Source organism: Puma concolor, chromosome A2, assembly GCF_028749965.1.
Source record: "Puma concolor isolate L17-30 chromosome A2, mPumCon1.1.hap2, whole genome shotgun sequence".
Taxonomy (NCBI): domain Eukaryota; kingdom Metazoa; phylum Chordata; class Mammalia; order Carnivora; family Felidae; genus Puma; species Puma concolor.
This window is the reverse complement of record NC_141668.1, coordinates 171230307-171254753: the sequence shown is the minus strand read 5'-3', so window position 1 is coordinate 171254753 and position 24447 is coordinate 171230307. Positions and strand designations below refer to the sequence as shown.

General features: G+C 62.7%; 2 protein-coding genes across 3 annotated transcripts; both read left to right on the top strand.

The window, feature by feature from the left end:
- The first annotated feature begins 1053 nt into the window (after window positions 1–1053).
- Window positions 1054–20784, top strand: SCAMP4 (secretory carrier membrane protein 4). Its single transcript, XM_086699644.1, has 7 exons — window positions 1054–1145; window positions 7810–7856; window positions 9797–9925; window positions 10188–10344; window positions 11097–11198; window positions 17514–17631; window positions 19642–20784. Exons 2-7 carry the CDS (start codon window positions 7850–7852, stop codon window positions 19819–19821), a joined length of 693 nt encoding a protein of 230 aa, XP_086555770.1. The 5' UTR covers window positions 1054–1145; window positions 7810–7849; the 3' UTR covers window positions 19822–20784.
- On the top strand, window positions 1069–6127 carry ADAT3 (adenosine deaminase tRNA specific 3). 2 transcript variants are annotated; one of them, XM_086699634.1, is made up of 3 exons: window positions 1069–1145; window positions 4043–4123; window positions 5034–6127. In XM_086699634.1, exon 3 carries the CDS (start codon window positions 5051–5053, stop codon window positions 6119–6121), a length of 1071 nt encoding a protein of 356 aa, XP_086555760.1. In that variant the 5' UTR covers window positions 1069–1145; window positions 4043–4123; window positions 5034–5050; the 3' UTR covers window positions 6122–6127. The 2 variants fall into 2 exon arrangements, with proteins under 2 accessions (XP_086555760.1, XP_086555759.1); XM_086699633.1 differs by lacking the exon at window positions 4043–4123 and having other exon boundaries at window positions 1070–1145.
- Window positions 20785–24447: the final 3663 nt, after the last annotated feature.

Genomic DNA, 24447 nt, shown 5'->3' with positions numbered 1-24447 from the left:
AAAAAGCCCGAACACTAAAGGACATATTAATCTGAGTTTTTATTTGTAAGAGAAAAAGGAAAGTGACCAGCTGTGAGCAGCATTGTTTCCTGGGATGTTGTTTTACCAGGAATAAACGCGGACATCACGATGCTTTGCAAACTAAGAGAAACACCTGCGGATTGATTCTCAGGGCCCCGCAGGGTTGAGGGACATGGTGGCAGCTAGGGTTCTCCCCTGCAGCCACCCACTCCGTGGATAGACATCTGACAGATGGGGGGGGGGGGGTTCCTTGGTTCTTGCAGGAAGTAAGCATCCAGAAAATGGAATTCCAGTACCCCCCCTCCCCCGCCCAGGGTGCTTTTAGAGCTGTATTTTTCTCTTTACTCAGCAACGGGGTTAAACCAGGGTCGTCCAACCTCTGCTCTGTGGACACTTGGGGTTGCTTGTGTTGCGGGCGTCCTGTGCACCGCAGGGTGTGGAGGGACATCCCTGGCCTCCCGGTTTTGATGCCATTTGATGGTAAGCGCACCCCCAGTTGTAACAACCACAAATGTCCCCAGACATTGGCCAATGTCGCATTGCCCCTGGTTGAGAACCGCTGGGTTAAATCTGTTTAACTAGAATGAATAACTGGAGTTGCTCATAAGTTAGGACGTTTTGCCTAAAAGAGTCAAGAGGTCCCCTTCATCTACTGTACAGATGGGAAAACTGAGGCCAAGCATCGCCCAGTCCTAGACCCTTATGGGAACCTGACCCATCCATCTGGGTCTCTGGGGGCAGCCCTTTTAGGAGCCACGTGGCAGCAGCAACCTGGGCTGGGGGAGCGTCACAGCGGGGGTCGTGTGCCCCTCTGCCTCAGTCCCCCTACTCTGACTCCCTAAACGGCAGCCAAGGTTTTCTTTTTCTGGCAGCCCGCAGGAGGTCTTGAACCCTCAACTCCGCGCTCACCCGCACTCGAGAGAAGGGCGGCACTCGAGAGAAGGGCGGTGCTCGGCGGCCAGGCGCGCAGCCTTGTGGGGATTGTAGTCCGGACCCCGCCCCAGTCCCGCGCCGACCCCGCCCCTGGAACTACGCTCCCGTCGTGCCGCGCGGCGCAGGCGGAGGCGGGGCAGCGGTCGGTTGCTAAGACTTGTGAGGCGCAGTCCTCGCGTGCGGCTCTTCAGGTAAGCGCGCGGACCCGGGGGTTCGGTTCTCGCGGCCCCGGCTCCCACGGGCGGCGAGCCGGGGCAGTCAAGGAGAGCCTCGGCTGGCGTGGGGGCGCCGGCCGCGCGGGGCGGGAGGAGGCAGTCGGGGGCATCCGCTCGTGTGCGCGTGCGCGCGGGGCACCCGGGCCGCGGGCCGCCGCTCCCCGCGCCCGTCGACCTTTTGCGCGTGCGCGCGCCCCTGCGGCCGGGGGTGGAGGCCCCGTACAGCCAGCTGCCCCTCTCCTCCCATCGCCTTCCCCTTCCCCTTCCCCTTCCGCTTCCCCTTCCGCTTCCCCTTCCGCTTCCCCTGTGCGCGTGCTTGGGGTCATCGCGGCCAGCCCTCTGCCTCCGGTCCTCCCTTTCACTAGCTTCCCGCCAGCTGCTGGCGTCTTAAACGTTGGTAAACGTGGCAAACATTAAACTTTCCTGATACTGAAAGAGTGGGTTTTCGAGGCCTTCTCTTATCCTGGCTCCGCGGATAAGGGATCTCCTACCACACCCCACATGCCCAGTGTTCGCGAACTGTCACACACAGAGGGGCCGTTTGTAGGGTGGCCAGGTTGGGTAGGTGAAGCGCAGGACGCGCCGGGAGGTTAGAATTCCGTGTACACGACAAGCGATGTCCATGTTCGCGTCAAGCCCCAGAGCTTGCAAGGGACCCCACCGCGCTCGCAAATTCTGCGCATGTCCAGAATTCGAATTTAGCGGCCCCACTCCAATGGGGAGTTTGTTAGGGATGCAGGTGGCAGCCAAGCCCTGGAAACTGTATTGGAATCCAGCAGCTACCGCCCTGTGGGCGTGTGTGAGGCTCTGGCCGTCTGTTCCTTCTGCTCAGGACTCCCCACCCTGCTTCCCCTGCCTTCCGGACCCGCCTCCAAGGAGCCCTCCTGGACTGCCCACCACAGGGTACTAGCCCTCGGAGATTCTGCCAGGGACTCCCCACCCTGCCTCACCTGCCTTCTGGGTCCAGCTGGGGTCACCGCCTCCAAGGAGCCTTCCTAGACTGCCCACCACAGGGCACTGCGCCTCCTGGGAGCTGTCCTGGGACAGCGTGGAGCTCATGTGGCTTTTCTCAGCCTTGGGAGGTGGGGATGGGTTCCCATTTCTCAGAGGGGGCACTGAGGGTGGGGTCTAGGGCAGGTGCCCAAGGTCTCACAGGCAGGGAACAGCTGGGCTGGGTGTGGACTTCTAGGACAGGGCAGGACACACACCCAGGTCCAGGTTCCGGCCTGCCTTCGTCACCCAGGGACAAGATGAGGCCTCGAGCCTACGCTTTCCTGGGTGTATAAGTGCCATTTTCTGTCTCCCTCCCAGAGCCAGCTGCCCCGTATCTTCGGGGGGTCCCGGAGCACCCGTGCTTCCAGTGGGGAGGTGCCTAAGCTGCCAAGGGGCTTGAGGTTAGGGTCCCGTCTCCCTGGTCCAGCACACCCTCTGGGGGCCGCCGATGCTGTTAGTGCTCCCGGCCCCCGGACTTCTGCACCAGAGGCAGAGGCGCTGCAACCAGAAATGAAAACAGGCGATTCTGAGCCCGCCGCGGCTGTCCTTGGAGATGCCAGGGTGGGGACTGAGCTGGGCAAGAGCAGCAGAGTGTGTGGGGGGTAGAGGCAGCCAGGTGCCTGGAGCTGGGGACTCAGCTGGGGCTTTGGGGACAGAGGAGGAGCCCAGGTCCAGCAGCCGACCCCATCCTGCTCCACATCCCTGGGCGTGTTTATACAGAACACACGTGCGTGGACACTGCTTGGAGCCGTGCTGGCACTCCCCCCAGGACGTTGGGGTTGGGGGTTCAGGCGGGTCACTGTTTCCTGAAACCGCTTCTTTCTTTTTCTTTCTTTTTTTTTATTAAAGTTTATTTAGTTTGAGAGAGCGGGAGGGGGGCAGAGAGAGAATCCCAAGCAGGCTCCACACTGTCAGTGCAGAGCCCAACATGGGACTCGAACTCACGAACCGTGAGATCTTGACCTGAGCTGAAGTCAACGCTTAACCGTCTGAGCCACCAGGTGCCCCGAAGCTGCTTCCTTTTTATCTGTGGGAGAGGCTCAGGACCCCTGCCCTACACAGGGGCTCCGAAGGCAGAGGCGGTGAGCTGGCCCGCCTGGCCAGAGCCTGGTCAGATCGCGACTCTGCCTGCCGGTGGCCCCAGGCAAGGCCTTGCACCCCACAGAGCCTTGTCTTTGTCCTGTGGAACGGGGACAGTTCCAGGAGCTCCCTCCTGTGTCACTGGGAGGACACGTGGCGGGGACCGCACCAGTGGTTGGGCCTCGCGCCGAGTCTGCTGACCTCGCGCCTGCCCCGTGTCCTTCCCCCTCCCCGCTTTCTCTAGCAGCCTTACCGCTTTGCAGCTCACCTGTTTAAAGCGTCCGGCTCTGGGGTTTTCAGTACCTCCGCAGGGGTGCCAAACTCTCCTCGCTGTCTTCTTACAGAAATCTCCATGCCCCCCACCGAGGAAGCCTCGTCCCCATCACCAGTCACTCCTCCATCCCCTCCCTGGCTCCCGCGAGCCCCCTTCTCGTCCGTGGACGAGCCCGTTCCGGACGTTTCACACACGTGGACTCACACCTCGTGTGGCCTCTCGTGTCGGGTTCCCTCCCTGAGCGTCGTGTGTTCGGGGTCCGTCCGCGGGGCGGCCGGGGTGGGCGCCTCGCTCCTGCTCGCGGCCGAGGGACGTGAACCTTTCGCGGTGGACGCGTGTATCCGTCCGTTCATCCATTGAAGGGCGCTTGTGCTGTATCCGCCGTCTGGCTGCCGTGAACACACGTGTGCGGGGTTCTTTGTGGACGTGTGTTCTCGGCTCTCGTGGGCACACGCCTGGGCGTGGAGGGGAGCGGTCACTGGCTCACACGGTGACTGTGCTGCGAGTTTTCCCCCTTCTGCCTCAGAGCTGGCGCCCCCGCCGGCGGCGTCCCCCTGACAGCCCCCTGTTGCCTGTGTTACTCAGCGGCTGTGCTCCTGGAGGACAGGTGAGACGGTGTGTTTTGCCGTGGAGACAGTGGGAGCCTCGTGACCGGTGCGGGCCGTGGGGTCCTGAGCGTGGTGTGTGCCGGGAGCAGATTCAGGGTCGGTGCCACGGGCCCTGCCGGGCACAGCACTGGGAGGGCACGCAGGGCCCCTCTCCGCGCTCTGCCTCTCGTGGCTGCCGCGGGCCCCCCCGATTCTGTGCGTTTGTCAAATTTGTATCATGAGCCTAGGACGGACCGCGGTGGGTGAGGGTGCCCTCCCCTGTGCCCTCCAGCGGGCCCGACTGATGAATAAGTGGGGTTCTGGGCGGCTCAGGCGCATCAGAGAGGGTGGAAGCCCACAGCTGTAAGATGATCCCAGCACTTTCCTGTCCACGGGGAAGGGGCAGGGGGCTGGTCCACCCCAGGACTCCAGAGGACGGTGTGTTCCGGGCACACGGTGGCACCTTTGATGCCTCTGAATCTCGTCGACGGGACCAGTGGTTTAGCTCCAATGTAACCCGAGGCGGTGCTGACCGGCGGGGTTATGACGCGGGGTACGCACGAAACGCTAAGCGTTTTAGAAGCCGTGTTTCCAAAAAAATGCGCAAAGAAACAGGTGAAATTCACTGTAAGGATGCGCTCGCTTAACCTGAAACACGGAACGTGAGCACCTGAGCACGTAGTCAGCGTGAAGACGCTTCACGAGACCGCTCACGTTCACCCGTGGCACCTCGCACAGGGAGAAAAGGATGCCAGTGATGGCTTAAGCTCTGCAGACCAAGCGTTAGTAGCATCTGAGGGCGAGCGCGGCCGGCCGGTGGTGCGCGTCGCGTGGGCGGAGCTCCCGGACTTCGGATTCCGCACGCTGGGACCTGGGACGGACTCCTGCGGCTGAGGGATGATGCTCTGCCCCGATCTCTGTCTCCCACAGTCGGAGCCCCGCCCAGGATGGACCCCGCCCCGGGCCTCGCGGAGCAGCGTGGGGACGAGGAGGCCGCGAGCCCCCAGCCAGCGCCTGCGCCGTGGCAAGCCCTCCCGGTCCTGTCCGAGCAGCAGTCCCAGGACGTGGAGCTGGTGCTGGCCTACGCCGCGCCCGTCCTCGACAAGCGTCAGACCTCGCGCCTCCTCAAGGAGGTGTCGGCCGTGCACCCGCTGCCCGCCCAGCCTCACCTCAAGAGGGTGCGGCCCAGCCGCGATGCCAGCCGCCCGCACGCACTGGAGATACTGCTGTGCCTGGCGGGGCCGGCCCCGGGTGCACGATCGCTGGCCGAGCTCCTCCCGCGGCCGGCCGTGGACCCTCGCGGCCTGGGGCAGCCCTTCCTGGTGCCCGTGCCCGCCCGGCCGCCCCTGACCAGAGGCCAGTTCGAGGAGGCGCGCGCCCACTGGCCCACGTCCTTCCACGAGGACAGGCACGTGGCCCGTGCCCTGGCCGGACGGCTCTTCTCGGTGCAGGAGCAGGCGGCGATGCAGGGCCACATGGAGCGGGCCGTGTGGGCGGCGCAGCAGGCGGCCGCCAGGGGCCTGAGGGCCGTGGGGGCGGTGGTGGTGGACCCGTCCTCGGGCCGCGTGCTGGCCACGGGCCATGACTGCAGCAGCGCGGCCAGCCCCCTGCTGCATGCCACCATGGTGTGCATCGACCTGGTGGCCCGGGGCCAGGGGCGCGGCGCCTACGACCTCCGCCCCTACCCTGCCTGCTCCTTCGCCCCGGCCGTCGTCGTCCCCCAGGGCGTCCGCGCGGGCTCTGTGCGCAAGCTGGAGGAGGACGGGGACGCGCGCGGGGACAGCCTGCCCTACGTGTGCACCGGCTATGATCTCTACGTCACCCGCGAGCCCTGTGCCATGTGCGCCATGGCCCTGGTACACTCCCGTGTGCAGCGCGTCTTCTACGGGGCGCCGTCGCCCGACGGTGCGCTGGGCACCCGCTTCCGCATCCACGCCCGGCCGGACCTCAACCACCGCTTCCAGGTGTTCCGTGGTGTTCTGGAAGCCCAGTGCCGCCGGCTCCACCCCTTCGTGTAGGCGGCCGCGCCCGCCGGACCCCGGGCCCCGGGCCGGGCTCTCCCCTGGCATCTCAGCCTCCCGGCAGACTCCACCGGCGGGCCCCTGCGTCCCTCCTCGTCCCGGCCGTGATCCTGCCGGTCAGTTGTAGGGACGTTCGCGTCCCCCAGCCCGGAGCCAGACCCTGTGCGGTCTCCACCGGTGTGTGGGGACGCATCTGTGCCCAACCGAGCTCCTCCCTGGGCTTGAGCCTAGCGGGGGTCCGGCCCGGGCCGGGGAGCTGGGCACTCGGACTTCCTTCCTCCAGCTGCCCTTTGCCCCCAGCCCGAGGGTCCACTGGGACGGTGTCCCCTGTGTGTCAGGTGTCACAGAGCGGCTCTACATGTGAAAATAAACACCCCAAACCAGGTCGGTGTCTGTTGACAGAGGCATGGGGCCGTGGTGGCCGAGGGTACCTGGGTCGGAGTGACCGCTTCCTCCAGGGTGTGGGGTTTGTACAGGGGAAGGGGAGCTTCTGAGCCAGGTGGGGCAAGAGCGTGGCCCTGGGAGTGGGGCCTCTGCCAGTGTGCTACGTCTGGAAGGGGCGTGGCCGGCCAGCGTGTGTTTACGCTAGGGTGTAGCCTGCCGGCCTGACTCACCCCACCGAAAGGCTCCTTCCCGTCAGCCCGTCTCCTGACCTTCACAGATGGCCAGAGGGGGTGAGCCGGGGGTCTGCCGCAGAGCAGGTAGTGCTAGGAGCGACGTGTGTCCCTTCAGCAGCCGTGCGTGCTTGGATCACCGGGCCAGCTTCGTTCTGAGCCCGCCGTGGAGCCCGGGGTATTTGCTCCCGGCCCGTCCTAGCCCCTGGGGCCGGGGCACGGGGTCTGACCTCGAGCTGGTGCAGCGGATGGGTGGTGTGGGCGGGAGGGTCTCGGGGGTTGGACCCCGGAAACTCCGCGTCACTGGAACCTTCTCACCTGGGCTGTGCGTGAGAGAGACGTCTGTGGGTTCCCGTCCCCCTGCCCGCCTCCAGGTACGGTTCCCTTGCCCACGCCGGGCTCACCTGTGCCGTGAGGCCCTGGTGGGTGCTGGGCAAGGCCGCGTTGTGGCTCATTTCCTGGAGGTGGCGGTGCCCACCCGCAGAGCCCTCGGGGACCGGCGTGTTCTCATCGGGTGTGTGTGTTAGTGGCAGCCTGGTACGTGGGGCCACTGTGTGACACCGGCTCACGTGGCTGCGTGTAGAAGGGCCGCTGGGGTGCCACGTGCTTGGCTCGGGTCGTGACGCGATCCTCAGCTCCGCAAGGCTTGCAGGGGCGACAACCGCAGGCCAGAGAGGTTGTGTGACTGCGTGTCACGTAGCAGTGAGCGCGAACCCAGTTCTCAGTGTCTCACAAGTTGGGCTTTGTGGCCCCGAGGAGATGCTCAGAGCCAGTCGTGGATAAAGCGAAAGCCTGGGGGGTGGGGAGGGCATGGGGTAGGTTGGGGGGGGGTCCCAGGAACATTTTGGCTCTGGCCGGTGTGTGACCTGGCAACAGGCTGACCCCTCTCCCACCAGCTGCCGACGGGGCTCTGGAGGGAGGTGGTGCAGGGGACTGGCCTCTGGGACCAGACCATCCCTGGGGTGGCCTGGAGGTGAGGACTCCGCCCGTGGGTGCTGCTGGGCACACAGCTGGTGTGGGGGTCCCCCAGTGGCCTTGGGGACCCCCTGACTGTGGCTGTCTCCCCTCCAGGTGGCTGTAGGCTTCGGCCCCGCCAGTTGTCACAGCGGAAATGTCTGGTAAGTCTCGCCCGGAGGCCCATCCAGCTCGTCTGTTCCTCTGGGAAGCGTCCCCTGGTGGCCGGACGGACCGTAATGCCCCCCACCGCGGGGAGGGGCGCACACCTCACTCCCCTCCTCCCACGACGGGTGTCGGGGCTGCCTCCTAGCCTGGAGCCAGATTAGAGGGAGAGGCCGGTCTCCATAGGAGTAGCTGGCCCGGCCAGGCCTTCTGCCTTGGGGCCCGTTTGGCGGTTGACATCAGTGTAGGGGTGAGGTTGGTACATCAGGGTTCATCCCTACGTGCGTAAGATGACACCCTCACTCCCTCGTGGGTTTGCCTGCCCCCCTCCCGCTCAGGAGGAGGGGTGGGGCACGTGAGGTGGGGCCCTGAAGCCACGGCCAGGCGCCACAGGGACACGCCTTCCACGCACGGTCACATTGTCCCGGCATCTGTCCCCGCGCTCAGGTGTAGGGCGGCTGGGGCCTTAGGTGCCTGAGGTCAGCTGGTGGTGCCGCTGCTGGGATTGGAACTCAGGCCCCCGAGTCCCAAATCTGCGCACAACGTTCCCCTGGGGCTTTTCATCTGCCAAGAAGACAGGGTTTCAAGGGGCGTGTGATTCGCCTGGTGGTTTTCTGTCTCCCCCCTCGGCACAGGGTGTGCTGGCCGCCTGGCCGCTGGAGGCGTCACCCCGTCCTTGCTGTGGGCAGCGGGGGGAGGGGAGAGCAGCGGGGCAGGGGCCAGGTGAGGTCCTTGCTGGGGCCTTGGGCAGGAACCGCGAAGGGTTGTGACCTGTGACCGTGGCACGGAGGCTGTGCCGGGGAGGCCCTTCCCCGTGTCTCATCACACAGGCGCAGAGCCAGCAAGCTCGGGGTGGGGTCGAACCCCGCCGGGCTCAGGCTCGGCATGCTCCACGGCTTCCTGTGTCCCTTGGTAGATGCCTGGGGCTTCTCTGTGGCCAGTATGGTGTGGTCTGCCTCTACCTGTCCTCCCCTCTGGCCCCTGGTCTCCCGCTGCGTCTAGAGCACCTGGCACTCACCCCGGGGCCTTTGCATGGGCCAGGACCACCGGCCTCTCCTCTTCGCTTGCTGGAGTCTTGGTTCCAATGCTGCCTTTTCGAGTGAGGCCTACCCTGACCCCCTTCTTAAATCACAGCTAACCAGCACACATCCCCGGTGGCCTGCACGTGACATCTCCTATATGCCACAGTGTCGTCCATCCATTGCGATTACTGCCGGGCTCCCCCTGGCTAGGAGGGCAGCACCTCGAGGGCAGGGGTCCTCTCTGTTCTGTTCGTGGTCTGGCCCCCCGAGGTAGTTGGGAGTCGTGTCCTGCCACACAGTGGTATGATGTCATTGACACCTTGACCTCAGACTTCTGGGCTCCGGGACTAGAAGAGAGCAGATCCCTATAGCTGACACCTCCCGGTTTGTGGTCACTTCTTAGAGCTTCCCCAGGAAGCTCATACGTTCAGGATGCCAGAACCTTCCTTCGAGGCAGCTGTCACCAGCATTTGTGTTCTGCCACTGAGTCTGCGTGTCTACTGTGGCTGCTCTGAGGAATCACCACAACGTAGTGATTTAAACCACGATTATGGGCTCTGAAGTCCTAACACCCGGGCGTGGGCAGGGCCGGTTCCCCCGGGGCCCCAGGGAGCCCCGTGTCCCCCTTTTCCGGCTGCCAGAGGCGCCGCATCCTGGGCCCGCGGCCCCTCCTCATCCTCACCGCCAGCAGCACGGGGTCCGCCCGGCTCTCTGCCTCCCTCTCGTGAGGACCTCGTGAGGACGCCGGGCCCCCAGAGCACCCAGGGTCGCCCCCGCCTCAGGGGCCTTGATAAGGTCCCCTCTGCCACGTGAGGTGACCTGTCCACGGGTTCTGAGGACCAGGACAGGGACGTGTGTGGGTCTGTCACTGGGTCCCTTAGCCTGGTTTTGTTTTGCGGTGGTTTCTGTCTCTGCAGAAAAGGAGAATAATTTCCCGCCGCTGCCCAGGTTCATCCCTCTGAAGCCCTGCTTCTACCAGAACTTCTCCGACGAGATACCCATCGAGCACCAGCTCCTGGTGAAGAAGATATACCAGCTGTGGCTGTGTGAGCGGCCGGGGCGGGGCGGGGGTGGGCATGGGGCACCTCCGGGCCACAGTTTGCCCCCTCCCGGGCGGTGAGAACCTAAAGGTTCTGGGATAAATCCCTTTTTCCAACAAAGTGATGTCCCTTGAGCTGTGCTCTGGCCCCCCTGGTGCCCACGCTGAGCAGAGCCGCAGCCCTGCTCTCCCGGCGGGCGGGAGAGGCCCGGCCCGGAGCCCTCCGCCCAGGCTCACCCTCCTCGCCTCTCCCCCCTGCCCCCGCCCAGTCTACTGTGCCACCTTGGGGGTCAACCTCATCGCCTGCCTGGCCTGGTGGATCGGTGGCGGCTCGGGAGCCAACTTCGGCCTGGCCCTGGTCTGGCTACTGCTCTTCTCCCCCTGTGGCTACGTGTGCTGGTTCCGGCCTGCGTACAAGGCCTTTCGGTGAGTGGGGGTGCGGGGCGGCCTCGGAGCGTCTGCTGCTCGGAGCGGGGCGAGCCAGGACGCCTGACCGCGTGCGCTCAGGTCCGTGCGGCCCCCGCTCTCACTCTCGGGACCTGCACCTGCTCTGTGCCTGGTGCCTGGGTCCCTTCTCCTGTCCGGTTGGGGGGGGGGGGACAGGTTATGTCCACGGTCTGCGGGCTACAGCCAACCACGACCCGTTGTCTTTTAATAACTTCGTCAGGAGACGCTTCGTGTATCAGTGTTTCCGGTATCTTTACGGGGTTGTGGATCCATCACTTCTTTCCAGTTCCAGAATGTTCCATCCCTGTTCCACCCCCTCTCCTCCCCCAGCCCCCAGCCCCCACGAGCCCCCCTCCTGTCCGTGGATGAGCCTGTTCTGGACATTTCACACACGTGGACTCACACCCCGTGTGGCCTGTCATGTCTGGGTCCGTCAGCGGGGCAGCGGGCGTGGGCACCTCACTCCTGCTTGCGGCCCGAGGGACGTGCGCGTGCACAGTGGACACGTGTGCCTGTGTCTGGCTGCTCATACATTTGCGAACACTTGGGTCATTGGCACCTCTTGGCTCCTGTGGATGTTCGCCCCCGGTGGGCCCCACGACTCAGGAGCGTGCCGCGTTTGCCCCTAGGTGGTCCCCGAGACCCGGGCTGACCCGGGGAGGAAGCCAGTCCCCTCACTGGCCGTGCACGCGCGCAGTGACGGCCGTCCTCTCCCACCTCTCCCTCCGCAGGGCCGACAGCTCCTTCAACTTCATGGCGTTCTTCTTCATCTTCGGAGCCCAGTTTGTCCTGACCGTTATCCAGGCGATCGGCCTCTCAGGATGGGGCGCGTGGTGAGCCGGGCCCCCAGGCTGTGGCGCAGGGGTGTGACGTGTGTGTGCTCAGCGGTGCCCCGGCCATCGTGAGCACCCGCACGGGGCGGTGGGGGGTGGGGTGGGGCTGGGCATTGTGGCCCTCCGGGTTCTGCCCAGGACGCGCTCGCGGGCCACCGGGGCCACTGGGAAGTGCGGTCAGTGGCATGTCCTGGGCGGAGCGGCTCGGGGCACAGCCGGAGAGAGGGCCGGCCTTCAGTTTGCCTGGACGGGTTTGTACCTGGTCTCGTGGCTGCCGGAACAGATCACGGCAAACGTGGTGACTCGGAGGGAAGCAGGTTTATCTCACAGCTCTGGGCTCCGGGATCTGACATGGGCCTCACGGCCAGGTGCGGGCAGGGCTGGAATCCCCCCCGCCCGGGGCCCCAGCGAGCCCCGTCTCCTCCCTTTCCCAGCTCCCGGAGGCGCCGCATCCTCGGCCCATGGGCTCTCCTCATCCTCATGGCCAGCAGCTCGGGTCGCCTGGCTCTGCCTTGCTCTCGTGGGACCTTGTGAGGATGCTGGGCCCCCTGGGCACCCAGGGCCACCCCCGTCTCGGGGGCCTTGACAAGGTCCCCTCTGCTGCATGAGGGGACAAGTCCCAGGATGAGGATGTGGGCACCCCCAGGTCACGTCTGCGGCACCGAGCGTCCTGTGGGCGACAGCCACAGCTGCGTGTTTGTGGCTCTGCTTGGTCAGTGCTGTGACATCACGCGCCTCTGTGCTCGTGTGTGTCTTGCTCGGCCTCTCGGTCGAAATCTCGGTATCGGGAGCTCGTCCCCTGAGGGTGGGTGTCACACGCTGTGGCTCTCGCCGTGTCTCCAGCTCTCAGCTGGGGACACCCTGCTGCCATCCTCCTGGCTTTCACTCCTGTCACTCTTTCCTCTGTGCCCTGGAAGAGCCACGAGGCTCTGTCCTGGTCACCGCATGTCGAACGTGTGCTGTCTTGTTGCTCGAGGCCCCGGGTGGGTGCTGGTGGCCTCCTGGACCTGCTCCTCAGCTCCCTCCCGTGTCTTCTGCCCCCTTTATAGAGGTTCGAAGTCCCCTCTCGCCTGGGACCGTTTCCAAGATACACCCTTCCTCTGGGTCTTTGCACCTGTCGGGCAGATGAGCTGTCTCTGATGCCCTCTCAGATCTCGGTCTACAGGGCCAGTGAGGGGCTGGCTTCGGACTCCAGGGGCGGGACTGTGCCGGGAGGACACCCAGGGCTCAGCAGCCTGTCGTCCCCAAGGCCACGGTTTATACAGAGAAAGGATGGGAAGTAATTTGAACTCGGGGCAAGGGATGGAGGGCAGGGGCGGGGACACCGGGCCAAGCTTCTAGAATCCTCTCCCAGGGTGTCCCCCAGGAGGCGCTTAATTCCCCCAAAACAACATGTGGCCGTGTGGGAGGTGTGGTCTCCAGGGGGTGTAGAGACCCAGCGCCCAGGTTCTCACCGGGTGTCGGTCAGCAGGCCCCTCTGCCGGGCTCGGGCGGAGACCCCAGACCCCAGGAGGGGAGCAGGTCCTCGGCGCAAACCTCGTGTCTGCACAGACAGCTCCAGGACACGAGCCCCCCGCCGGCGAGGGTGGTGTGAGCCCCAGAGTCCGGGTCCAGATGCTGCCGAGGGCTGGCCTCGCGAGCCGGCCTCGGGGGCGGGAGGTGTCAGGCCTGTGCGGGCTCTTTTCTGCCCGGTGCCACCCCCACGCCGTTCTCCACACTGGGCTGGCACGGTGGGCACCTTCCTTGGGGGTCGGCTTGCAGAAAGGGGACTTCAGGAGCGTCCCTGCCCTCTTTGAGTGTAGGCCAAACAGAGCAGGGGACGGTGACCAACCAGCTGGTGAGCCTGGGCAGAGAGCTGCTCTGGAAAATTAGGGGGAGGCGGAGGGAGGGGGACGCTGCAGGCCCATCCGCTCTCCTGAAGCTTGTCACCGCTCCCATTCTGTCGCAAGGCTAGGCCTGAGGCCAGCACAAGCGGGGCAGGGCCTCTGGGCCCTTTCATTTACCCAAGTGTATGGGGCGCCCCCCCCCCCGCCCCGCCCTGCTCTGGCTTCTTTGACTGTCACACAGGTGGACTGCCTGGTGCTGGCACACCCCCGGTCCCCCCGCCGGCCCCTTGGCCTCCTCAGGGCCCGGAGCAGGGGGTTGGGACTGAAGGTGCGCTTCACCAAACCACACTCCCCCTGAAAGCCCGGCCAGGGTCTCCCCGTCCTCCTGGTCCCCGGTGGCCGGGTGGACCGCGGCTGTGGCCCCGGGCCAGTCCCTGCTCGTGACCTTCCGTGTGGGACACGGAGCAGCCGCTGGGCGCTTCCCGGAGACGGTCCAGCGCGTCCTCAGAGGGTGCTCTCGGGGTGCCGGCCGCGCTGCGCAGCCAGCTCTGTATCCTGCGGGTCTGTTGCCCCCCTCACGCTCCACACGTGGGTCATCTCCTCCGCAGACGCTTCCCTGTCAACTCATAAAGGAGAAGAAGTTTCAGGACGTACGAGTATCCTACGCAGTGTCCCTACATACGAGACCGTGATGCTGCCTCACGCCTCACAGACCAACCTAAAGTCCTTCGTGCCGTCCGCTCGCTGAGATCCTGTCTTTTTTTTTTTTTTTTCAACGTTTATTTATTTTTGGGACAGAGAGAGACAGAGCATGAACGGGGGAGGGGCAGAGAGAGAGAGAGAGACACAGAATCAGAAACAGGCTCCAGGCTCTGAGCCATCAGCCCAGAGCCTGACGCGAGCCTGACGCAGGGCTCGAACTCACGGACCGCGAGATCGTGACCTGGCTGAAGTCGGACGCTTAACCGACTGCGCCACCCAGGCGCCCCGAGATCCTGTCTTTTTTAAACGGCTGGCTCAGTCCGTGGAGCGTGCAATCCTTGATCTCGGGGTTGTGAGTTCAAAACCCACATTGGGTGGGCGCCTGGGTGGCTTGGTTCATGAGTTCAACTTTATTTAGTAATTTTTTTAATTAAAAAAACTTTTCTTAATGTTTATTTTTGAGAGGGAGAGAGCGTGAGCAGGGGAGGGGGAGAGAGAGAGGGAGACACAGAATCCGAAGCAGGCTCCGGGCTCCGAGCTGTCGGCACAGAGCCCGATGCGGGGCTCCAACTCACAAACCACGATGAGATCATGACCTAGGCGGAAGTCGGACGCTTAACTGACTGAGCCACCCAAGTGTCCCAATTTTATTTGTAAAGTAATCTTTATGGCCACCGTGGGTCCTGAGATCAAGACTCACCCGCTTCACCGACTGAGCCTCCCAGGCGCCCCTTGAACAGGGCATTTTACGTCTGGCTACTTGGAGGTTTACAGAAAGGCGCGGAGACAGGACAGCGCGTGGCCGTGCGCCAGCAGGGGTGTCTGATACGCCTTTGGTACGACCCCAGGTGTGCGTGGCTGCAGTGACGGTGCCCGGACGCGGGCCGCGTTTGGATTTCCGCCGCGTCCCCACGGCTGCCCCCTTGCTCAGGATTCCACGTGGCATTGAGTTACATTCTGCTTTAGCCGTCCGTCCGGGTCAGACCCAGATGAGGCGCGCACGTCTCCATGAGTCGTTTTCTGTCTTCGCTCTTCCCAGTCTTTTTCTGATTGATTCATTGAAGAAACAGGCTTGCTTGTCCTGTAGTTTCCCAGAGTTGTTTTTAGAATAATGGCTTTGGTGAGGTACGTGTCACAGTCCAGAAATTCACTCTTTTAAGGTGAACAATTCAGTGGTTTAGAGTACGTTCACAGGTGGTGCAGCCATCACCTCTGTTTAGTGCCAGAATGTTCTATTGCCCCAAAAACAACTCGCCCCCGTTGGCCGTCATCCCCACCCGCTCCCCCGGCCCCCACAAGCCCCCTCCCTGTCCCCGGATGAGTCTTTTCTGGACCTTTCACACAAGTGGACTCACACCCTATGTGGCCTCTCCTGCCTGGTTCCCTCCCTGAGTGTCGTGTGTTCAGAGTCGGCCCGTGGGGCGGCGGGGGTGGGCGCCTCGCTTCTGCTCGCGGCCGAGGGACGTGCGCATGCGCGGTAGATGCGGTCATCTGTGCGCGTGCGCGGTGGACGCTGTAGTTCCGTCCACAGCTCACGGGCTCTGGGTGTCTCTGGGCATCTCCATCAGTAGTGCTGCTGTGCCACAGGTCTCAGTGTCTCGGGTGTGCGCCGGGCTGCCAGGTTGCTTGGTGACGCGGCAGCTGAGTTGACCTTCTGGGGAGCTGCCAGACTCCCCAGGTCTTGTGTCCGCACTGTTCTTTTACGTGCATGTTGTCCTCTCCCTGGTTCCAGCCCCGCGATCTCCTGAGACTCTCTGGGGGGGCACCCAGCACCCCCTCATCTCCTCCCTGAGCCCTGCCCTCTTCATCTTCCCTGCTCCCCAGCCCTGATGCCGTGGTGTCTCCCCGACAAGGATGGCATGCGGCAGGTTCCGTCGCTCATCCAGTTGGTCCTGACGGAGGCCAGTTTGTCACCTGTTGTCCTTAGAACCTGAGTGCTGTCACCTTGGGTAATAAAGGAGGTTATTCTCATTGCTGGGAGGCTGGGGCAGGCTCCCAGTCCTACGTTCAGCCCGTGGGTGCCTTCGCCCTCCCCGGAGACCACGATCCTCGGGCTGGGGCCCCCGCCCACCGGCCCCTCTTTCCAGAGCCCCAGATCTGGTGGAAGGATGTTGGTCCCCAAGGTGACCCCCCCAGCAGAGCCAGCGTTTCTCCCCTCCCAGGAGCGCCTGGTGCCTGCCTGGCCCTGCAGCTGCCTAGCTGTGCTCACACCCACTATGGGCTCCCACCTACCTCTCCCTTGGCCTGAACACCCAGCTGAGTCTCCCCTCCCAGTGGCTTTTCTTTTTTTAGTTTTTTTTTAAGTTTTTTATTTCAAAAATTTTTCTAATTTTATTTTGGGGAGGTGCAGAGGGAGAGAGAGGATCTCTAGCAGGTTCCACGCCCGGCACAGAGCTCCACGTGGGGCTTTGATCTCATGACCCTGGGATCACGACCCGAGCCGAGACCAAGAGGCGGACGCTTGGCCGACCGAGCCCTCCGGGCGCCCCCAGTAGTTTTTCCACCTCCCCCAGGCTGAGTGGGAACAGGCAGCAGGCCTGTCCCCACCGCCAGGGTCATTCTCGGCCCCGGCACCCAGCACAGAATGGGCCTGTGGGCCAGGGGTCCTCTGCCCCCACTTCACACACTTGGGTGAGGAAGACACACAGCTTCCCTTTCGGTGGGAGCGTGACATCGTCCCTAAACATGCTTGCGGGAAAGCCCACGTGCTGCTGAGCGCTGCGGTCCTCGTGCTGTTCCGGAAGGCGCGAGCAAATGCGGGCAGCCCCTGGAGACGTGGGGCTCCACCACGTGCGTGCTGGGTGGCCACCTCTCTGGGTGTGACGCTCCCACAGTGCGGGGGTGGCCACAGGAGCCTGTGTGGGGGGACCTGGCTGGACTCTCCGTGGATGTGGCCACGCGACAGGCTCTGGAACAGGGATGCCAGGGGAACAGCGACGAGACCCGAATAAAGCACATGGTTCCAGTGATAGTAACGAACTAGTGATAATTTCCTAGCCTTTAGGTTCCTTGAACCTTGAACCGTGTGTCTTTATTACCTGTTTAGAAAAATGAAATCTCAAGGGGCACCTGGATGGCTCAGTGGGTTAAGCGTCTGACTCCTGATCTCACCTCAGGTTTTGATCTCAGGGTCGTGAGTTCAGGCCCTGCGTTGGGCGTGGAGCCTACTTTAAAAAAAAATCAGTAAAATGATGAAGTCTCGACAATAGTTATCTTCTGTCTCTCCCCCCAGAGGCGGGCGTGGGTGTTCTTTCCACTTTGCACATGTGCCATGGACAGAACGGGTCTCGTAGAGTCTTGCTGTCCTGACTCACCTGCAACCTTCTTTTCCGCTCTGGTTTTGTTAACGTCTCCTCAGCATTCTGTCGTGTGGCTGTGTTTCCGGCTGGTGAACATTTGGGTTACTCCTGGCTTTCATTATAAGTCATTGCCGTGGCGTGAATTCTCAGAGGAGGAGAGCCGGGGTGCAGGAAATGAGCTCTCAGGGCTTTTTGTAGGCCACTCCCACTGCTCCTGCAAAGGGACACGCTCCCACTGGTGCAGTGCTCCTCTCGGCCCCTCACACACACCACACGTTCCCGCGTTCTGGCTCGCATTCCCCACTGCTGGGTTTGAGCATCATTTCATGTGTGCATTGGCCCCTGCGAGCCCTTGCACAAATTGCCCATTTCTCTGCCATTCGTTTTTGTTGTTGTTGATTTGTTGGAGCTGTTTACATATGAAGGATGCTGGGCCCTTGTTTGGTGGACGTGCTGGCACCCATGCTGCTCTCTCTTGCCCCTTGCAGTGGTTGGCTGGCGGCAGTTGGGTTCTTCCAGACCAATGTCGGGGCCGCCGTGGTCATGCTGCTTCCGGCCATCATGTTCTCCATGTCAGCTGCCATGATGGCCATTGCGATCATAAAGGTGAGTCCTCTGGGCCCGGGACTTCCAGCATCTTCCCGTGCATCCGGTCACCGGATCGCCCGGGCCCTGGGGGCCCGTATCCTCCTCGTTCCAGGACGTGACCTGATGTCCGTGACGAGCTGATCTCTGCTAAGGCAGGCTTAGGGAAACCGCAGAGCGTGGGCTGATGATGACCGCGCCTGCCTTTGGGGCCCACCCACTAGTGTCCCCGCACTTTCGTGTCCCAGGGCGTACTCCACGCTGCCCAATGTGGCTGCCACCGGACGTTTGTTGCCATTTACAGTTAAAGTCACGTGAGGTAAAGTTAAGTAAAGCTAAACACAGAGCGCGGGGATCCGCTGCACCCACCCACCGCATCTCAGATACTTGCCGGCCGTGTGGGGCTGGGGCGCCGTCTCTGTGCCGGAAGGTTCCCGTGGGCAGTGCCGCCCTGGGTGTGCAGAGGCCGCAGCAGGAACGCGCACCGAGCGGTGCTGGGGAAGCCGGCCGCACCTGGCCGGCGGCCTCGAGCCCTCCCGGAGGTGGCGGTCACGGGCCGGGGCGCGGGGACGTGCGTGGAGTCCCCGTGGGAAAGAGGAGCGGTGCGGGCTCTAGCGCTGCGCCCCCAGCACGCGTGGAGCGTCGTGAGCGTTTGGCCCCGCGCCTCTAGCTGTCCGAGTGGGGCTCCCGGCCTACGTGGGCTTTCTCCCGGGTGCAGCTGGCTGGGCGGACAGAAGGATCCTGCCACTCCCCCCCCACCGTTTGCACCCCAGATGCCTTCAGCCGTGTGGACAGTCTGAGGGCAGGGAGGGGCCGGCAGAAAACACGCAGGAATGAGCCTCCGGGGGTTCCACCACAAGGTCCCCGCAGAAGCCGACTTTCCAACCAGGGACTTCCGAGCAGCAAACCTCACAGAGTAGAAAGCAAATGCAAATTGAAAAGGGCTCTTGGGCCAGAAAGAAAGGCTGCCTGGATGGGAGGAGAGCCTGTGCTTCCAAAACAAAGAGATGCCCCGGGGGCGGGGCATGTCGGGAGGACCCCAGGGCTCAGCAGTCTCCCCAAGGCCTAGGTTGATACAGAGGAAGGATGAGAAGCAAAATGACCTAAGGGCAGAGGCTTGTGGGGTGGGGGTGGGGGTGGGGACACCAGGCTAAGCTTCCAGAATCCTCTCCCAGGTGTCCCCCCAAAACGGCATGTGACCACGTGTGAGGTGTGGTCTCCAGGGGTACGAAGGGACCCAGCGCCCAGGTTCTCACCGAGGGTCGGTCAGCAGGCCCCTCTGCTGGGCTCGGGCGGAGACCCCAGACCCCAGGAGGGGAGCAGGTCCTCGGTGCAATCCTCGTGTCTGCACAGACAGCTCCGGGACACGAGCCCCCCCCCCCTCGCCAGTGAGGGTGGTGGGAGCCCCGGAGTCCGGGTCCAGATGCCCCTGAGGGCCGGCCTCGTGAGCCGGCCTCAGGGGAGGGAGGTGTCAGGCCCGTGTGGGCTCTGTCTTGCACACCCCCCACTGCCTCCAAGAAAAGAAACATATTTAGTAATAGTTGTGTGGAAGAAGAAAGGCAAATCCCGGTGAGAAACGAGGAAAGTGTTCAGCGTCACTAAGCATCAAGAGCGTTGAGTTAAAATGCCAGTTTTCGCTTATTGACTTTTCCAGGACTTCTAGAGTTTCTTGTACTGCCTCGCATTCCCAGAGGTGCAGTGGGGGGCCTGTCAGCACAGGCCTGCTGGGCCGTGGGGAGTTAGTCCTTTCTGGGGGTCTCTGCCTGGAAGCCACCGGTCACGCCCAGGGATGGCTGTTAGCATCACAAGGGGCCCGAGGGTGGGGGGGGGGGGGGGGGCGGTCCACAGAGAGAAGCTGGGAGGGACGGCCTCAGCTTCCATGCGTTTCCTGAAGTCTCCACAAGGATCATTCTGGTATTTTATAGTCTGTTTAGGAAAAGCACAGCCTTAAGCACGAGGTCTCTCTTGGTCACGTGCACTTCAGTTGGGCTTCTCTTCTCTGCCCTCCACCCCCACCTTCTGTCCCTGCAGGTGCACAGGATCTACCGGGGGGCCGGTGGAAGTTTCCAGAAGGCACAGACAGAGTGGAATGCGGGCACCTGGCGGAACCCGCCGTCTCGGGAGGCTCAGTACAACAACTTCTCGGGGAATAGTCTGCCCGAGTACCCCACCGTGCCCAGCTACCCGGCTGCTGGCAGCCAGTGGCCTTAGAGGGGCCGACCAGCCCTGCCGCCCGCCCCCGCCACCCACCTCCCCCGCCCCCCGGCCAGAGCGTGGGGCCCACTCGTGTTCATCTCACCTTCAGGCGTGGAGGTCCAGCCTCTGCTGCCCAGCAGGAGGACGCCTCCCTGGCTGCGAGTCCTGTCTGATTACCGAAACGCCCACGCCCCCTCCTGTCGAGGTCTCAGAGGGCCGACCACAGGCCTCCCCACGGACAAGGCAGCAGCAGGCCGCCCACCCGCCCTTCCTGCAGAGCTGACGGCCCCGTGTCCGCCCGCTCGCCCTCTGCCTTCTCACCTGGTTCCTGACGGGCTTGGCGTGTGGCCGAGTCACCCATGTCCTCGTCCTTCTAAGTCTCTGTTCACCTGCAGCCAGAGGGCTCTTGTGGACCAGCCTCCGGGGTCGTCCAGAGGCTCGTTAGCTGGGCTTCCCTGTCCGCCTGCCCCATGCGCTCCGTGCTGGGGCCATTGGCCAGCCTGGCTCCAGCCTTCCTGCCCGCAGTGGCTCTCCTCCTGGGGACTTGCAGCAGACCTCTGTCGAGATCCGAAACCGGGGGCAGAATCCTTCTGGGGGAGGATGGGGGGCCGTTGGCCTCTCCCCTCCGTGTACGAGCCGAGGAAAGCAGCAGCACCCGGCAGAGGGCAGGTGGCCCGCACGCTCACCGCCTGCCCCCGGCCGCTCGGAGCCTGTGGCCTCACAGCCCTGTGCTCGAGCTGCAGGAAGCGGGGGATGGAGTTTCTCAGGAGAACGGCTTTTCGGAAGGAAAGAAGACAGGACAAACCTGTGCCTTAGGAACCGGAACAAGACTCCACTTTTCTCCCCTCCGATTGTTCTAGCTCCTTCTGAGACGGAGCAGCCGAATGTCCCATGGGGATCTCCGCAGCACCCTTGTGAACAGATGGTCCAAAGGAGTAGTGGCCTCTTCGCCCTTGCTGGCCAGGCTTCCCGGGCGCCCCGAGCTGGCTGGCCTCGGGGTAGGACGGGGACCCTCTCCGTCCCACACTGCCGCACCGGGTCGCCGGCCTCTCCAGAAGCCCCAGGACGGCCAGCCTTGTTCTCCACACACGCTTGCTTGCTTTGGCTACTCGTGCTGAACACCACGTGGTGTCCAAAGGTGGCCGCGGTCCCTGAGAAAGCGCCCGGGTCTGGGTGCCCGAAGGTCAAGGCCTCCTGCGTGGAAAACCCAAGCCTTGGGTCTCCCGGGGGTCCCTTAACTAAGTCCCCGATTCAGCCTCCGTGAGAGGCACGCATTGCACTAACCGTGGGGCCGAGTCCCTCCCGATGGCCGGCTCGCCAGGCGGTAGCCCGTCCTGGAGGACCGTGCGTGCGCACGTGCGGATTCGCCCCTGCACAGCCCGTGCCCCTGCGGCGCTGGGCACCTTTGTTACGTCGCGGTGGGTTTTGTTACGGGGGAGGATCCTGGAAATAAATACTGTAGTCCTGCCTGCATCGCAGAGCCTCTGCGGGGCCGTTTGTGGCTGGCGCGGCGTTGCCCTACCCGGCGCACGGCCCCGGTGGCCTGTCGCCCCTGCGCCCTGCCCCGCACAGGCACCCCCTCAGCCCTGCCCATCGACCTCCATGGTGTGCTTCCCTCCTGTCCTCCTTTTCAATCAACTTGGTTTTATACGCTTAGCTGTTTTTTTGGTTTTGTTTTTAATTATTACTTTCTAATTTTGAGAGAGAGTGTGGCGGGGGGGGGGATCCCAAGCAGCCTCCACACTCAGCACCCCGCCCGATTCCACGACCCTGGGATCATGACCTGAGCCGAAATCGCCAAGAGTCAGATACGCGTAACCGACTGAGCCCCCCAGCTGCTCGACTTCTAATTTGCAAAAGGGAGTTTGCCGAAAATGAGAAACCAGCGTCACTTGGCATGAAGGAAAACTAATGGTGGAAGCGTCCGGAATAAAAACAGGAAGGTCTCACGGAAACCCACCTGGAGGGGCCTCCCCAGGGCTCCGCGTGGCGGCCTGTCGGCAGAGTGGACATCCCGCGTGGACACAGGCGGGAGGGCGGAGTCCTGTTCCGCAGGACGCTTTGCCACCACAGGAAGGAAACGAGGCCTGTGGACAGAAACCAGACAAAGCAAAGCCCCAGGCAAGCAGCGTGGGTTGTGTCGCGTCCTCCCCCCAGATCCGTATGTCGAAGTCCTGACCCTCAGACCTCAGAAGGGGACCTTATTTGGGAATAGGGTTGTTGCAGGTATAGTTAGTTGGGGTGAGGTCACGCTGGAGTCGGGTGGGCCCTAAAGCAATGACTGGCGTCCTTCTAAAAAGGGGACGTTGGGACTCGCTGGCAGGGAGAAGCCCCGCGACGATGGGGCCGAGATGGGGTGATGCTTCTACAGGCCAAGGGACGCCAAGATTGCAGTGATCCCCGCAGCCCTGTGATGCTTCCTGGGCTATGTCCTGAGTTGTGAAGATAAATGTTTCGGCTGCAGCAGGAAGGCGCCCCGCAGATATTAGGGAAACGAAACCACGAAGAGATGGGGTGCGCTGTGCTGGGGGGACGCGCCTATGGACGTGGGACACGGGTTGCGTGGATGTGCCTTGACTGCAGGTGTCCCTGGGCTGGGTGGGAGATGGTGTTGGTGACAGGAGGAGGAGGAGGAGGAGGAGGGGACGGCCTAGGAGATGGACGCCCAGGCCCGGAGGAAGGAGTGCACGTGTCCTCGGCCCCCAGGTGACCTGTAAGGCAGAGGACGGGGGTGGCGTTGAGAGTGGGACAGTTTGCCTGGGTGGCTGCTGCAGGAGATCATGAACTGGGGGCTTAAGCCACAGGCGTCTATCCTCCCACCTTCTGGAGGGCAGAGCCTGCGATCCAGGCGAGGCAGGCGGAAAGGCCCTGGCGGGGATGATGGGGCAGTGTGGGGGCTCAGCGTTCTCAAGTCCTGGGGGCCGGACCATCCCAGATCAAGGTCTCCGTGGGGCTGTGTTCCCTCTGCAAGTTCCAGGGACAGGTCCTTCCTGCCTCTCCCAGTTAAGTACTAGGACTAACCAGAATTTAAGACAAAGTTTAACATTTGTTAATGTTATTTAAAAATATGCTCATTACATTCTAAGATTAAAAAAATAACGTTTTTTAGAAAAAGGGATGAGTCGTATTCTTTTCATTTTTGCAGAGAGGGCAGCTCTATTCTCCCGTCACCGCTGCATTCACTGTGTTGTGACCTGTCTGGGCCCAACATAAAGACTGGGGGTGAAAGCTTTATGTGGGAGACCAGAGGGCAGGAGCCAGTAGGGAGGTCAGAGGTACAGGCAGTCGGGGCTCCGTCCCTCTGGGACGCTTCGGAAGGCACTGAGCCTGTCTCAGGTCGTCCGTGTTTTGGGGTTGGAGGGCCTTGACTGTGCCCTCACTCAGGTGGAGCATGGTGGGTGCTGGTCCGTGTGCCCGTGTGCATACCCCCCGTGGCGGGTCCGTGCCGTGTGCCCGTGTGCTTGGATCTGTGCTCTGCTACGAGTTCAGTTGAGTACCTCTCCATCTGTATGTTGGAAGTCCTAGCCCCCAGGATCCCAGAAGGTGACCTTCTTTGGAAATAGGGTCACTGAAGGAGTAATTTTTCAAGTTAAGGTGAGGCCACACTGGAGGAGGGTGGCCCTAATCCAATACGACAGGTGTCTCTAAAAAGGGGACATTGGGACACACAAGCAGGGAGAAGCCCCGTGACGATGGGGCCAATATGGGGTGATGCTTCTACAGGCCAATGAACACCAAGGTTGCAGTGATTCCCAGCGACGCTGCGAGAGCCTGAGGCAGATTCTCCCTCAGCAGGAATAGCCCTGTGACCCCTTGATCTTGGACAGGTATGGGAGTTGGAATTTCAACATACCTTTCTGGGGACCACGTCTGTGGGAGTTTCCTGAGGCTGCCGTTTCAAAGCACCGCAAACTGGGTGGCTTGAAACAACGATTTATCCTCCTAAATGCTGGAGCCCCGAAGCCTGTGTCAGGGCTGCTGAAATCAAGGTGTTTCAGGGCTGCTCTCCCTCTGGAGGCTGCAGGGGAGGGACCGTCCTGCCTCTCCCAGCTCCGGGGGCTCCAGGCGCGCCTTGGCTTGTGGCTCCATGTCTCGGGTAGCCACTCTGTCCCTGTGTGTCTTCTAAGGACGCCAGCCATTGAGTCATGGCCCACCCTGATCCAGCATGGCCTCATCTGAATTTAATTTCCTCTGCAAAGACGAAAGACCGTATTTTCAAATATGGTCCCATTCTGAGGTTTCAGGTGGACTTGAATTTTGGAGTTGTCGCTATTCAACCCTCTACCTCGCCCAGGCCTTGGCCCCCTGGGAGTGGGGTGGAGGAGTTCCTCATCTGGGATCTGTGGTGACAAATAGCACATGGCGTGTCCCATGCTCGGGTGACGAGGCCATCTTGGTTTGCTGGGACTTTCAGGGTTTTAGCACGAGAAGTTTCAGGTCCCAGGAGGCCAGGGCACACTGGGGCGCTTGTTCACCTATGGTGCATCTCAACACCGCCAGAGTCAGATGCGGGAGAAGCCACACGAGGTCAGAAGACCACTATCTGGGGCACATTTAACATAAGCAGACAGAGATACGTCCCGCCCCGCAATCCCAGAGGAGGAGCTGATTGGCTCGCTCTGGGCCAATCAGAGGTGGCTG